Source organism: Prosopis cineraria, unplaced genomic scaffold (assembly GCF_029017545.1).
Source record: "Prosopis cineraria cultivar Desert tree isolate PC_DT_omini unplaced genomic scaffold, ASM2901754v1 PC1, whole genome shotgun sequence".
In the NCBI taxonomy this organism is placed as follows: Eukaryota; Viridiplantae; Streptophyta; class Magnoliopsida; order Fabales; family Fabaceae; genus Prosopis; species Prosopis cineraria.
In genome coordinates, this window is record NW_026555332.1 from 41,078,754 (window position 1) to 41,093,390 (window position 14,637).

The 14,637-nt window shown below is 32.2% G+C and overlaps 1 protein-coding gene across 1 annotated transcript; it reads left to right on the top strand.

Moving 5' to 3' along the window:
* The first annotated feature begins 1,183 nt into the window (after positions 1-1,183).
* LOC129287035 (ethylene-responsive transcription factor TINY-like) lies at positions 1,184-2,546 on the top strand. The gene has a single exon (XM_054923181.1). It carries the CDS (start codon positions 1,448-1,450, stop codon positions 2,237-2,239), a length of 792 nt encoding a protein of 263 aa, XP_054779156.1. The 5' UTR covers positions 1,184-1,447; the 3' UTR covers positions 2,240-2,546.
* The last annotated feature ends 12,091 nt before the right edge of the window (positions 2,547-14,637 follow it).

Below are 14,637 nucleotides of genomic sequence, written 5' to 3' on the forward strand. Positions count from 1 at the left end.
AAATGGGTTTCAAAAACTCGTTTTGAGTAATTTACTGAGTGCGAAAAGCTCGAGCTAGAGTTTGCTGGAACTGACCCAGTCCAAATTTTCCCGAGTCAAGAGATGGGTATGTTTTTTGTTCTTGTCGTTTTATAATTTTATCAGGAAGAGATAATTGAGGAACCGCACACTGTGTCAGAAAAAGCGAGGGGGAAGAAAAAAGTAAAAAGTAAAAACCATGAGCAAAGATGAAATGGGTGAACAATGTGAATTTCGTGTCAGAAACCCAAGCCTGAAAGAGAAAGAAGTACTCTGTTTTTATTCTTCGCAAGAAGACAAAGCACAGTCATGCAAGTATGGTAAAGGTAAACAATACCGTCCGGGAAAAAAAAAAAAAAGTGTGATAAACAAGGTAGAGAAGTGGCAGGTGGTGGTAGGGGTACATACAGAGAAACTGAGAAAAGACTAAACTAATAAATGGGATGAGAGGACAGGTTAGTGAAATGAAGTGAAGAAAAAAAAGAAGAGAGCAGGGGACCATAATAGCGTCGTTCTACAGTCATAATCATGCACAAGCACAGTGGGAAAAGATGAATCAAAAGGGGCGAAAAAAAGCCTAACACGGAGAGCCTCGGGGGCTTCACTCGCAAAGTCTGAAGAGGGTGTGTATGGCTTATATCTAAGCCTAAGTAGCTCAGATCCACGCTTTGTTCGCCGGTATTCTAGAAAATCCTCTGGCTTACATACTTTGGAATATTATATATATACATTATAAAATGAAAGAAGTATATAACATTAATGGTGATTTTCTTTCCCTTGATCCCTAGCTAACAGGTTAATGATTATTTTAGAAAATACCATCAACGGAATGGAATATTTTATCAAATCAAATATAAAATACAAAACTGTACAGTAAGTAAAATCATTCATAAGTGTAGTTTACGTCATATGTTTCTTATGCGGGACGAAGGAATCTAATCCGGTCATACAAAGTATGCTCCCCCACTGTTGCACATCTTCGCATTCATCCTCCTTCCATATTATTTTTCTGACCTGAAACGAGGAAAATGCAATGAAAATAAACAAGTGTTTATTGGGGTTTTTTTTTTTTTGGAAGTGTTTATTGGGTTAACATAAGAAAATGGAGTGCATATATATAATAATATTATGGTTGATGAAGGGCAAGGTAAGGGCATTGAAAGCGGAACCATTCGTGTGGGGGTCACTGCTTCCAAATCAGCCCCACGTTTGTCTCTCACTTCCCTCCGCTACTAAAACCCCTCCTCTTCCCTCTTCCTCCTTCTCATTCCCTCAAGCTCCTCCTCTACAATCACATTCTCTCGACTCCAAAGTTGCTATTTTGAACCTCTTGACGCAAAAGGAAAGAAGAAGGAAAAAAGAAATTGGATACCGTTGAGCTGAACCATAGCTTGCTAGCGACTCAGTCACTCTGTCCTCGTCAATATCAATGGCTGAGCTACCCTGCTCAGAGATAGAGACAAGCATTTACACAAACTGGTCCTCACACTCTCCGTCCTCGTCCTCGTCCTCGTCCTCAACATCTGGACTGTCTCCGTCTCAGTCATTGCCAAACTCTGCTTCTGAGCCATTGCCAGCACAACAGAGGAAGCTCAAGCGGGGGCGGGATAGCAGCAACAGCAAGCATCCCGTGTACAGAGGGGTTCGAATGAGGGCGTGGGGTAAGTGGGTGTCGGAAATCCGGGAGCCCAGGAAAAAGAACCGGATCTGGCTCGGCACCTTCGCCACTCCGGAGATGGCGGCGCGTGCCCACGACGTGGCCGCGCTCGCTATCAAAGGCCATTCTGCCATTCTCAACTTCCCGGAACTCGCGGGTTCCCTGCCCCGACCTGCTTCCAACTCCCCCAGAGATGTTCAGGCCGCCGCAGCTAAGGCCGCTGCCATGGAGGTATTCAGTCCTCCGACGAAGTCGCTCTCGTCTTCCTCTTCGTCGTCGTCATTGGCAATGTCCTCCTCCTCCTCTGGCGACCCGTCCACCCCGGAGTTACTGGGCGAGATAGTGGAGCTGCCGCCTCTGGGGAGCAGTTTCGAGTCGCCCGACCCGGGCAACGATTTCGTGTTTTTTGACCCGGTGGATGGGTGGCTCTACCCTCACCCATGGTATCACAGCATTTATGGTGAAAAGGATTGTGGTGGGTTTTTCCTTGCGGATGACACGTTAATGCAAGAAGCAGAGAGTATGGCCCAGTGTGTATTTGAGAGCTCATTGTGGCAAAATTAACATCACCCCCTGGTGCGTGGTCTCTCTCTGTGTCAATCAATCCTATTTTTCCAGGGTTGTCAATGTGAGCCCTTCCCCAATTTTTCTCATGAGGGCTAAACTAAATACGTTTCTTATCTCTCCAGTAGATACTACTCACTTTAATCTGCTCGTGTACTAAGCCACTTCACCCCCACTTAAGCTTCTTTCTTGTTTGTAATATCCTCATTTGTTTGTTCCATTCACCTCACTGTAAAAGTCACAGAATTGGCGTGTTTCTGATTTTGCTGTAGCTCTTGAAGCTTGGGAATACAGCTCATGCTTTTCTTCTTCAACTTTTGTCTGTTTTTTCATTAAATTAATCCCATCAACAAATTCTGGGGCCATTAAAATCAGTAGCAGGATAAAAACACAAGCTAAATCGTCATAGCTGCACACGAAATTCCAAATCTTGATGATAAGATTCAATTAATGCAGCCTAAAGTCGTGAGGGTATAGTTTGATGACTGTCCAAAAGTGGAAGAAGCTTTGAATGAATTGACCAAAGCAATGATGGTACGATTCGTACAGCTAGCTGTAAGTAATCGACAAGCAACGCGGTTTTTTATGCGTCGCACCAAAACAAACGTGTTGAGACAAAACTCAAAGATTTTTACTTTTTTATCTTTTGGGTGGGTGCATGTAAACAAAGATTTTGATCTCTGCTTGTAACGAAAACCGCCTTAATGTCTCATTTCCTGGACGAAAGAAGCTTTGAAATTTCGTTAATAAGCGGTCATCCTTAGATTGCCGAAAAGGTTGAATATATGCTAAAATATAACGTGACAATTACTAATTCTTTTTAATTCGTAAAAATAAAAATAGTCCGATATTTAATGTGATTGAAGCTTCAAGATTTCACTACTGTTAGTAGCAGTAATTATGTAAAAAGAGTCTCCTTTATGCTGGAGGCACAATTGTAGGTTTTACTCTTTCCGTTTAAATTAGATACTTTTTTTAAGATATTATGTTAAACAGCACAAGACATTTTGAGTATTTTAATTATATATAATTAATAATTTTTTTATAAAATGCTGTTAATTAGGGGTATAATTAATAAGAATTTTTAATTAAAATATCCTATTAAATAAAGATAAATATAAAAAGAATATGTAATTTTAAATATCATTACTAACTTATTACGAGATATAAATTAATTAAAAATACCAACATGTTTTACCATAATTAAAAAACTTTAAAATTTATCAACTCTATTAAAAATTTAATAAATTTTTAATTTTTTTATTAATTAAATATATTATGGTTTGAAGGGAATATTTTTTCTTACAAATATTTAATGAAAGATAAATAAAAAAATTTGTAATCATATGACTTATAAGTAAAATACAAAAAATGCTCTTCTCTCGATCTTATAAATAGGATTGGAAGAGCACCTTATTATATGTGCTGAACAGAGGGAGAAGGTAAATTCACATGAAGGGACAAACAAGAACATGTGGATCATCAAAATGCTCCTGAGTTTGACGTTTTCACCTGCCAAAATGAGAAGCTGATAATAATTAAGCCCTACTCTCAGTTGTGTTTGGTATAATGTCATATATATGATTATCTTGACGCATTCACCGCGTTAAATGCAATTGAGTGAATGGTCCAGTATGATGATAATTGATGATAATTGAAATATGACAGTGGCGGTGATCTTGATCTGAAGAATTGTTGCAGATACAGAACACACAGCCCTATCATTCTGGAGAAAGACATGGAATATTATTTAAAACCAATCTGAATTTGTGTTCATCTCTATAAAACCTGTCTCTGTCTAAACCCCACTTCACTAATCTTCCTAGTATATCTGCACAACAATATCTTCTACATAGCTCCTGCGTACGCGGTTTCACAGAAAGGTACATATAATTTAACTACACATTGAGAACAAGAAACGCAATGGTAGGTGGCCACCGTACATGGCACACAGTAATGACTTCTCTCTCAATAATTGACAACAAAGCCTTAAACCCACTTCTTATCGATCTTGTTTCATTCACCATTGCTTCATTCACTTATACAAGTCAAAACTTCATGACCCCATCACATAGCTGTAAGACGTGAGCCAAAGGGCCCATTTCTTTATCTGTTTGCCATGTTTGTCTTCTATTCTAGATTTGGGTCTACTATTTTACTCGTTTTTTATGTGGTTGGAAATGCCAAAGATCTTAATCCTAGCAATCACCTTGGTTTGAAATTAAATTAATCTTCAACAACCCAATTATAAACCTTGCATCCAATACACGCGTACGCGTCATGTATATATATATATATACATACATATATAGTCTGAAAACACGAAACATAAAATGTTGTTTTAATTTCCCTTTTTTCTTTTGTGTATTTGTACGTGAAAGGGAGGAGAAAAAAAAGGCTGGATCCCGGGTACAGAAGTGTGGAGTTTGGCCTTTTGGTATTACCAACAAGTTTTTTTAGTGGTGCTAAGCTTCATTTTCTTGTCAACAGATCAAACATTAACTAGCTTGTCGATGCTTTTTGACCCTATTAGATTGATATCTTATTGGCCCACATGTGCTCTTTAGTTCCGAGGTTGACTTATTATTAATAAAGGGAATTACTTGGGAATCGTAATTAATTAGTCAAGAGTTTGGCCTCGATGAACACACCACATATATATAGTAGGCATTTTTTGTTTGTTATGACTGATATACAACGCTTAGCTTAATTTATCATAAGTTTCAGTGTGAAAAGGACTCGTTCCCACTTAATTAATTAAGACTGTTATTAATGTTGCAAGTGTTGTATCTTCACACTATCATGTGATTACTGAGGAAAATCCCGATGAAGCACTAAGCATGTAATATTGTTTATGATTAAAATTTTCATTTACCTAAGAAAATGCTAATAGCTAGCTGTGATATGACGAATAACTTGGATTCCAAGGTCACGTGCTTCTCTGCATAGCATTGCAGGCGCTTCAAAAGGATCGAGTCAGTGGTCTTGCCTTAACTAGCATTAGCAACAAATTAAAAGAATATAATCTTTATTAAGAAAACCAAAAAAACAAAAAACAAAAGAATTGCTGTAATTATATTCACTATAAGATGCAGGAGACAACAACAGACTGCCTCAATTATTGCTAAGTTCCTAGTTGAAATGCTATAAAGAGATTAGAGAAAATATATTTTCCCACCAAGAGCTATTTCATTCTTTGGCCTTGATCACATTCTAATGAATGTGATGAGTCAATAATGAGGCGTTCTAAAAACTGGGCCTTGGAAGAACGAAGTGTGTTACAAACACAATAATAGAACAGGAGGATAAAATAATAAAATAAATGGTGTGTACAGCTATAGTGATAATGGAGGTCATTTGATATTTTTGGGGGGGTCCCAAGAGTGCAGAGTACTGAGAACCATGTTCCCTAAAAGTTTTTGTCCTTGAAGAAGGATGAAAAAAATTAAAATCTCATTCCATTGGGACAAGTCTTGTATTCCAACGCGGCTGAATCAGAATTCCGGGCAATCTATCTGGCATATAATGCACTATCTCTACTGTAAATAAGTGCCAAAGTCTAGTTTCTAGCTCCAAATTCGGTTTGAAGCTTCAGGCTTTTCTTGAAACCCATATCACTGGTAAATTCTATAGTTTAATTTAGCTATGACAAGTTTCTCTTTTTCTTACCCAGATGGAGCAGATCAAGACGATCACCACAAATGGCTAAGCGTCGAATTATTGAGAGACAAATGAATGAGAGGTGCTCAAGCTTAACAGCCATATCTTTAATTTCTCCAGCAAAATAAGAAGAGAGAAGCAGCTCTACGTGTCTGAGTCTCAAAGTGGTCCAAAAAGTTTTAATCTTTAAATTCTGTGGTGCCCTTCACTGAAGGGGATTCGCGCATATTCAAGCTTCTTGTCTCATTAACTTCCAACGTAACTGGTCGGCTTTGATGGCGAAAGGGACAGTTTTAACTCAAACCAGATGTTGCACGTTTTAACAGCTTTTCAATTCATTTTAACTCAAACCAGTAAACCGTGAATGAGTTTTCCATGGTTAACTAGAGATAAGAATCCAATCCATAGAGCAAACTATATGTGTGTGTGTGTGCAGGAATAATTTATCAGGAAGCGCGTTTAGATATAACATGGCCGGCCACTTCAAAGCTCGAAGAACCCGAAGAGAAGCGACATTTGCATCAGTCTGTATTTGGCAGCCCAGCATTATCAGAGATTCAGAGAGGGAAAGCCATTTCTTCTTTTAAAAAGAGGAGAATCATTGAGACTGTGTGGACGACGATTGTGAAACAATTACATGGTGATCAAATCTTACATCAACCACGTGCCCAGCATGCCAGGACTGTGTTATCATGGTTGTTATTATTATCAAGCACTCAAAAACTGTATATTTAATATATATTTTCCAAATCAGAAGTTTATTTTACATTCAAAAATAAGTTAATGATGTATTTGGATTAAGAGAATTTCGATTTGGATAACACAATATGAAGCCAAATCCATTTCATATCATAATCCCTTAGCAATTTCAAATTCTCAAATTTTAAATTTAGAATTCAAATTCAAATCTATTAATCCAAACATTACTTGAAAATATTAATAACAATTTGCTCGGTATAATTGATTACTAAAAATTGTGCATGAGAGAGAGAATCAAGTCTTAGGTGTTTTTTTTCCCCTTGAATTAAATAAGTAAAATAATAATTTAGAGTCTGGTCAGTTGGGTTGTTTGACCTTCTTTAGATTTGATTAATCACCTACAACCTTAGGCCCTCTTACATAGACTTCAATTTAGAAGGATTGGTATTAGGATTGGTAATGGGAATAAGACTTTAAAATTATGATTGGTATGAGGTAATACTTGTAGATAATACTTATTTTTATTTTATTTTACAATTAAGTATAAATTATGAAAAAACTATACTAATCCTTAAAATTAAAAAAAAAATTGTAACTGATCCTCCTTTACATTCACCTTCTCTATGAGCAACCATGGCATCAAAGAGTATCTTCTTCTTCGACCATGCATGCTCCACACTCCACCACCCCTTCGCTGTGAGATCTAGAGGTATGTGGTTGTGAGATCCAAGAAGGAGAAGGTGGTGGCATTTGATAGGCCTAGAGGTTGATTGTTGCAAGATCGGAGGTGGAGAAGGCAGTTGCATTTGTGAGACTTAGAGGCTAGTGGGTAAGAGATTGGAGAAGAAGGAGAGTGCATCAAAGATGAAGGTGCGACCCCAAACGTGTGCGACAAATCTAAGCAAACTGAAGAAGAAGATGATCAATCTGCGCAAATGCAGCAACGAAGATCATCCTTTAGAACCAAATCTAGAATCTCTCAAACTGAAGATGAAGATGTTGGATTTGGTAATAATGCAGCGATGGCAACAATGGATTTGGGAATAAAGATGTTGGATCTAGATACTTAAACTAGTGAAGGAAGAAGATGAAGTGCACAAGAGACAAGGTGAGGGCATTTTGGTCTTTGCAAAAGTCAATCTCAAGTTTGATTTTGTAATACCAAGGGTATCCCACCTAGGTGGGATTGGGATTAGGGTCAAAATTTTATTTTCACATATGAAACACAAAAGCTTGAGATTCATCTGTCCTAATCCTAGTACCATTTCCTCATTCCTTCATACCAAACATGACCTTAAAGTTAAAATGTATATAGCACCATGGTGAGTGGGCAAATTACATGATTATGGGAACATTTCCATTTACTAATTGCTTTCTAATTTTCTATATAAGGAAACCTTGCATGGGTCCTAAATATAGAAATAAGAAAAAGTTAAAAAGGTAAAGCAATTAAATTATTAAATTCACTAGTGGCCAAATGAATTATTAATTTCTTTTTAGGCTTTTAGAATGGCCATTGGTTTTCAAGCCTCGGCAAGGAAGACTTTGTGCTTGTCATTGTTTTATCCTCTCCTCTCCCACCGTCTTTCTTGTAATTCTATTATCACACATTTTTTAAATTTTTATTTTTTTAATCAAGATATCTTCAATCAACCTATTTGGACCATATTCATATAAACATGAATAACAATAAAAGAAACAGCAGACTCTGCCTTCGGAAGTTTCTCACGTAAAAAATAATAAAATTACTTCCATTAAAATTTAACAAATAAAATATATATTGAAGATATAAAGTTATATTAATTGAAAAATTAATACGAAAGTTCTGGCAAAAAATACCCTAATAAAACACATGACTTTTTGTTATGAAGAAAAAATAAATGCATAGATTTTAAAATATATACGTGAATTTTTTTATGAGAGACGTACGTGTAATTTTAACTAAAATCTAATGAAAAATGTATGCCATTCCTTTTATTTTTGTAGTCAAATCTCTCTTTTTGTAATTATAAATATAATGATTGAGTTGTTCAAGTGCTAATTAAATGAGTATTTACTGTTACACTGATAAAACAGTCAAATCTGAAGATGCCCAATAAAATTATAGACTGCGACTCGATTTTCATATACTTCAAAACTGAAATGAATAAATAAGGTAGGCCAAAAGCCAGTGCAGGTATATTAATGAGCGCAAGGCCCTTCATCAGCTTAAGCATTAATAGTTCAAACTCTAAAATGTTATTGTTACATGCATGTGTTTGAAAGGAGCTAAGCTATAAATCTAAGAGAATCTTATTATTAAAAGCAAATTGTATTGAGCTCCAATCATCTTGACCCATGTCTTTGGAGATTGTCTTGTTTTGGAGCTTTATAATGCACAGATAATACTGGCCGACGAGCAGGCCCCACTCTATTTTATAACTTTAGCCATGCTGCCCAAGGCTTATTATTGAGTTATATATACTCCTTCTAGTTGCAAGCAGGAGGATTGAATATTGATAATTTCTTTACTATTTAAAAAAATAGTTATAATTTTAACTTTTAAAAACACTATATACTTTTTAATTATTATCTCATTAAATATTCATATGCATGTCTTAATATTGATAAAATTAAAATTTCAATGCACTATTTTTGAGAAAAATAATAATAAATTAAGTAAAGATAAAGGCAAAGCCAATACTCCCAGACGGAGGGAGGTGCAATATTTTAAACTTGAGGTTAAGGGTGCAAAATCTTAATACTTAGGCAGGTACTTCACAATTTAAAGGACATATTTTAAAATATTAAAACTTGGATACCAAATTTTTAATACCCTCGAAATTTTTAATATTAAAACATTTGTGTCACAAGGTCAGAAAATTAAAGTCATCCATGCACCTGCGCTGCTGCTAATGGTTGTCGCAAAATATTATTAGCACTTCTCCAACGTGATATATATATATATATATATATATATAAAAGTAAAACTCTTCGTGTGCGATGAGCAGCACACTGACTTCTGGGTCTTCATTGCAGCACAAGGGATGAAAACGAAATTACTTATAAGAACTAGACGTGAATCTCATGTGATGAGCAGCACATTATTTAAGAAATTAATAATCTTATTTATAATTAAGTTATGAATAATATAATTTATTAGAATTTTTACATCTCACGCTATTGATTCCTTGTGTACGCCGCACGGAACAGCAGATGATTCAAATCCATTGTTTTTAATTTGTTTGTAACCACAACCATACACTGGAAAATTTGCAAAAAAAAAATTATAAAGGAAAATATGCAATTTAAACATGCCTACTGCATAGTGGCAAAATAATATTACAGTAATCGTAAGCTAACAGAATAAGTCTTTTTTCTTTGAGATAGCTGTGGCAATGATGATAATTAAAAATTTAAAATAGACACACATTTACACGCAAAAAAGCATGTAAATACCCCCACCCCAACACACACAATGTTTTCATGAGATGTCTTGTGCTGGGAAGCTCACTTTAAGCATGATTAAAGTAGGTTGTTGGTGCTCAAAATTATGAAGAGCAGTGAAAAAAATTAGAAGAATTACTATTAAGAATTTTTTAAGAAAAATTATTCACAAATAAAAATTAATATAAAATTGTTTGCTATTAAAATAATAACAGAGACTTGTTTGCTTCCTAGTGCTAACTTGTTATCAGTTCTTATCTGTAAATAATTTTTTAGAAGATTTTTAATGTAATTTTCCCAAGTAACTTTCGGTCCATATTGAACGTGGTTAAGGAAAAATTACATCCAAATCCAAAAATTTACAAGATTTAAATTATCTTAAAGGCATCTGTTAGTTTAATAATTATAATTGATATCCAATTTTATAATTTTCTCTAAAAAAGTTATTCCTAAATTATAAAAGTTTAAATCAAAATATTCCAATAACATCTTCATGATTTTATATTTAGTACTACCATTTTTTTCAAAAAAATATTTAGTTTCATGAAACTTGATAATAATCTTTAGACTTATCAATAATCTTAATTTTTAAAAATTTGTAGTTAATTCTTATTCAAAACGAAATATTTAAATTAATAGATACATCATATGTTATGAGTATCATCAATGGTTAAGTATATGAAAAAGTAAGGACTTGATTCCTCTTAAGTAAGATCGATGGTTTAAATTTTGTAGATGAAAAAAATTATGTTAGAAAATCCTTAACCTAGCACCACAAATAATGCTTGAAATTATCTCTCACACACACATTTATATAAAAAAAATTATATCTACCAAATAAAATGCAATAAAACCTATCACAAGTCGGCATGAATGTAAAAAACATTTTACAAGAATTATCAAAAATTGAATCTAATAATGTTTGAATTTAACCAAGTCATATTAAAAAGAAATGTATATAAAGTAGTTCAATCTTTATCTCATCTCACTGTATACACCAAATCTATCATTTTCAAAGCTCATTTACTTTATCACTTTGTGCAGCTTTTTGAGGGCATCATTTTAACTTGTTTCCCACATTAATTTTAGCCGACGAACGCAAGTAGGCATGGTGGAGAGCTCTGGTGTTTGATTAATTTCTTAACTTATCGTTCACACTTTCCCTTCTCATTCTCATTTTTCAACGTGAGTTGGCATGCATGATTCTTAATTCAAATCCCATCAACTTCCAAAGGATTTCAACTTTTATTATAGTTAATTTGAATCAATCCAAATCAAGTAAGACTGCATCGAGATTCTAAATTTTCATAATATCTATATACAGATGCAGATATCTATACTTAATTGTCTTTTACTTGGATTGTGACGACAATTTATTTTTATTTTTTTGTAAATTTACCTAAATTTTTAATTACATGCAAATAATACATCTAACTTTAGAAAGATTTATTCAAAATATGAAAAAAAAAATTGTTATATATTATTTTTCACCAAGATGTACGCCAGGTCGGTGACGGAGTGCGAATATTTAAAATTTTAATCGGTTGAATAATCGCAAGTTGCATATATCATATAAAATTATGAATTATAAACAGCGACGTATGAGGAAGAAGCAGATGGGTTCTCCATGAAAAGTTGTCACAGTCGACCCAGAAAGCCGAGACATGACGAGCGTTGAAATTAAAGATAATTGGAACCGAACAAAACAAGTTGGTTCTGTCATTATCCAACCCTTCTGGCTGATAATTCTAATTACTATATTTTATAAATACAGAATGCAGGGACCACTGTTTGAATGCTGGATTGTTCGCTCAAACCAAGAATAATAATTAACCTAATCATAAGAATTAACAAACTCATGTGGTAAGCCATGCTGCTTCGTGTGACCGCCCACACGCATATTTTTCTTAACCTGATCATAAGAATTAAGAAAATGGTTTAATCAAGAATTATGATTTAATTTCTTCAAAAATTATTAAATACAAGATATTTATAATTTTCAAACTCACAAATTTAATTAAACTCACCATGTAACATGAACTCATATATTAAACTCGGAAAAGGTTACATATATTAAAAATTATTAATAAAATATATAATTAAAATATAATTAAATATAATGTACTAAATTATAGTAATTTAAAATGATTTTATTTATATTTCATAATTCTTTTTATTGCAACCTAGACTTGATAATTCAAAACACTCAGCACAAACATTTTTAACAAGATGTTTGATTGAAGTATTATAGTTGTGTGAGCCTCTTTTGGAAGAGTTTTGAATTTGGAAACGTAATTATATTGTAAATTAATGCCTTTTTTATACACACAGGGGTGTGTGTGTGTGTATTTAACGATAAAGTGTCATGTCATTCCCCGCGTTTTCTTCCTTTTGGATGGCTCGGCGATCGTAGTCATCCGTGTACGAATAATCTAACAGTGGGTGTGTTTTTCAAAAGCTGGGAAATAGATGCCCTTCTAGCAGTGAAAATAGAGTAGGTTAGACAGCTGCACCCTATCCTAAAATTTACTGCCACTGTTCCTATATGTGATATATCTTTAACTAAATTACGTAAATTAATAAAAATTAATTATTTAATTAAAGTATAATGATATTTTAATTTTACTTTTAATTATTATAAATAAAATAAAATTTTTAAAGTAAATTAATAAAGGTATTTATATTTTTTTTGATTTAATAAGAATGTAATGATTCATTTATTAAAAAAATAGGTTAATAACTTCTTATATGAAAAACCAAAAAAAAGTATATAAGACTTACCTATTAATTTTGAATATTTTAAATATATTTTAAAATTATTAAAGTCTATATATATATATATATATATGATTCATCAATTACAATATAAAATAATTAAGAGGGCTCATCAACTACTCTTTCAATTATATATATTAGTTACCTTTTAAAAATATAATCTAATTTACTTTATAAGTCATTAATTGATGGAATTGATTTATTTCAAATTGAAGTCTCCAAACTACCTTTAAAAGTAATAGAGATAAAGATAGAAAAAAATAGTATTATAATATTTATTATTTTTTGCTTTTTACTTGAGAATTATATTTAAAATTTTAGTTATTTTTATTCATTATATTTTTATTGTATTGATATTGATGAGATTAGTTAAAATGATTCATAAATAGGCTTAGAGGGAGTATAATATAATAAAACAATAAAGTAACAACATTAAAATCAATATTAAAGTTCAATTTAATTGAAAATATAACTGAAAATAAAACAGAATAGATTGATTAAAAATCAAATAGTTAAACTAATGTATATGTAATATATTACATAATAATATATATGTAAATAGACGAGCCTGTTAAGCATATGGACTAGATATTAAAACACTAAAAGAAGTCTCATATTTAAAAATTAAAAAATAAAGTGTAAAATACATAAGTTTAAAAAGTATCTATTAAATGGCTTAAACTATTTTCAATGGAATACTTATTCTTAAATATATTTTATATAAGAGATCAACTCTTCTGGCCTTTGTAAAAATAAACCAACTTATTTAACTAAATAAGCTTAATCAAAGATTTGAACCTAACTTGGACTTATTTAATAAATAAGCTAGGCCATAGGCTACCAATAAAAGCCTAGCTTACTTCACCCTACTCTTTTAATTATATTTATAGGATAGAGAGAGAACTTTTATTTTTTCTTATTTATAAGTTATATCATTAATTTTTTTATAAATTTCTCACGTTACCTTTCATTAAATATTGAAAAGATAAAGTATGCTACTAAAATATATATATTTAATAATTGATTAAAATTAAAATTTATTAAATTTTTAAATAAAGTTAATAATTTAATTTTTTTTAGTTGTCCAAACATATTAAGAATGATTTATAATAATACATGAGGAGTAAGTCACTTCGACATGCAACATTCAACAACACGCGAGAAATTACTTACTTGTGTAAGAAATGGGAGGACCTATGTCATCATAAGTTAAAAGTAAATATAATATATATTTTCGTTTATTTAAAATATAAGACATTTTTAATTAAATCTCACCCTTAATAAAGTAGTTACTTACTTTTTAACTACCCTATATTTTTTCTATATATCCCTATTAAATATCCTACAATAAATATAAAAGTCATTATCAATAGAGGTAATTTAAAAAAAAAAAGCATGGATTACACCTCAAAAAATTAAAAAGTCGCACATTTTTTAAAACATTCAATCCTTAAAAATATCTTATATTTTTAAATAGAGGGAGTATTATAAAAATATGTTTTAGTTAGTCATGGATTAAGAGATTCATGATATGATTTTGATTAATAAAAAATACAGTGTTTCAGCCAAAAAAAAAAAAACTTCATTTAAATCCAGTAAGCACGCTGTATGTTCAGAGTCTGTAGAGGTTTTGACAAATCCGACCTAACACGGTGACATGGGGTTTGTGACCAGAACGTGTCTCTTTGTTACTTCATCTACCTCTACATATAAAAAATTTTTTAAAATTTTTTTATTTTTAAATATAATATATTATTAATATATTTTTTAATGAATGAACTATTATATCCTTATTAAATTTAAAAAATAAATACTCACATTAATTTATTTAATTTTTT

What these genes read in the sequence shown, in the direction of transcription:
- LOC129287035 (XM_054923181.1), top strand. Translation starts at nt 1,448, where the DNA reads ATGGCTGAGCTACCCTGCTCAGAGATAGAGACAAGCATTTACACAAAC.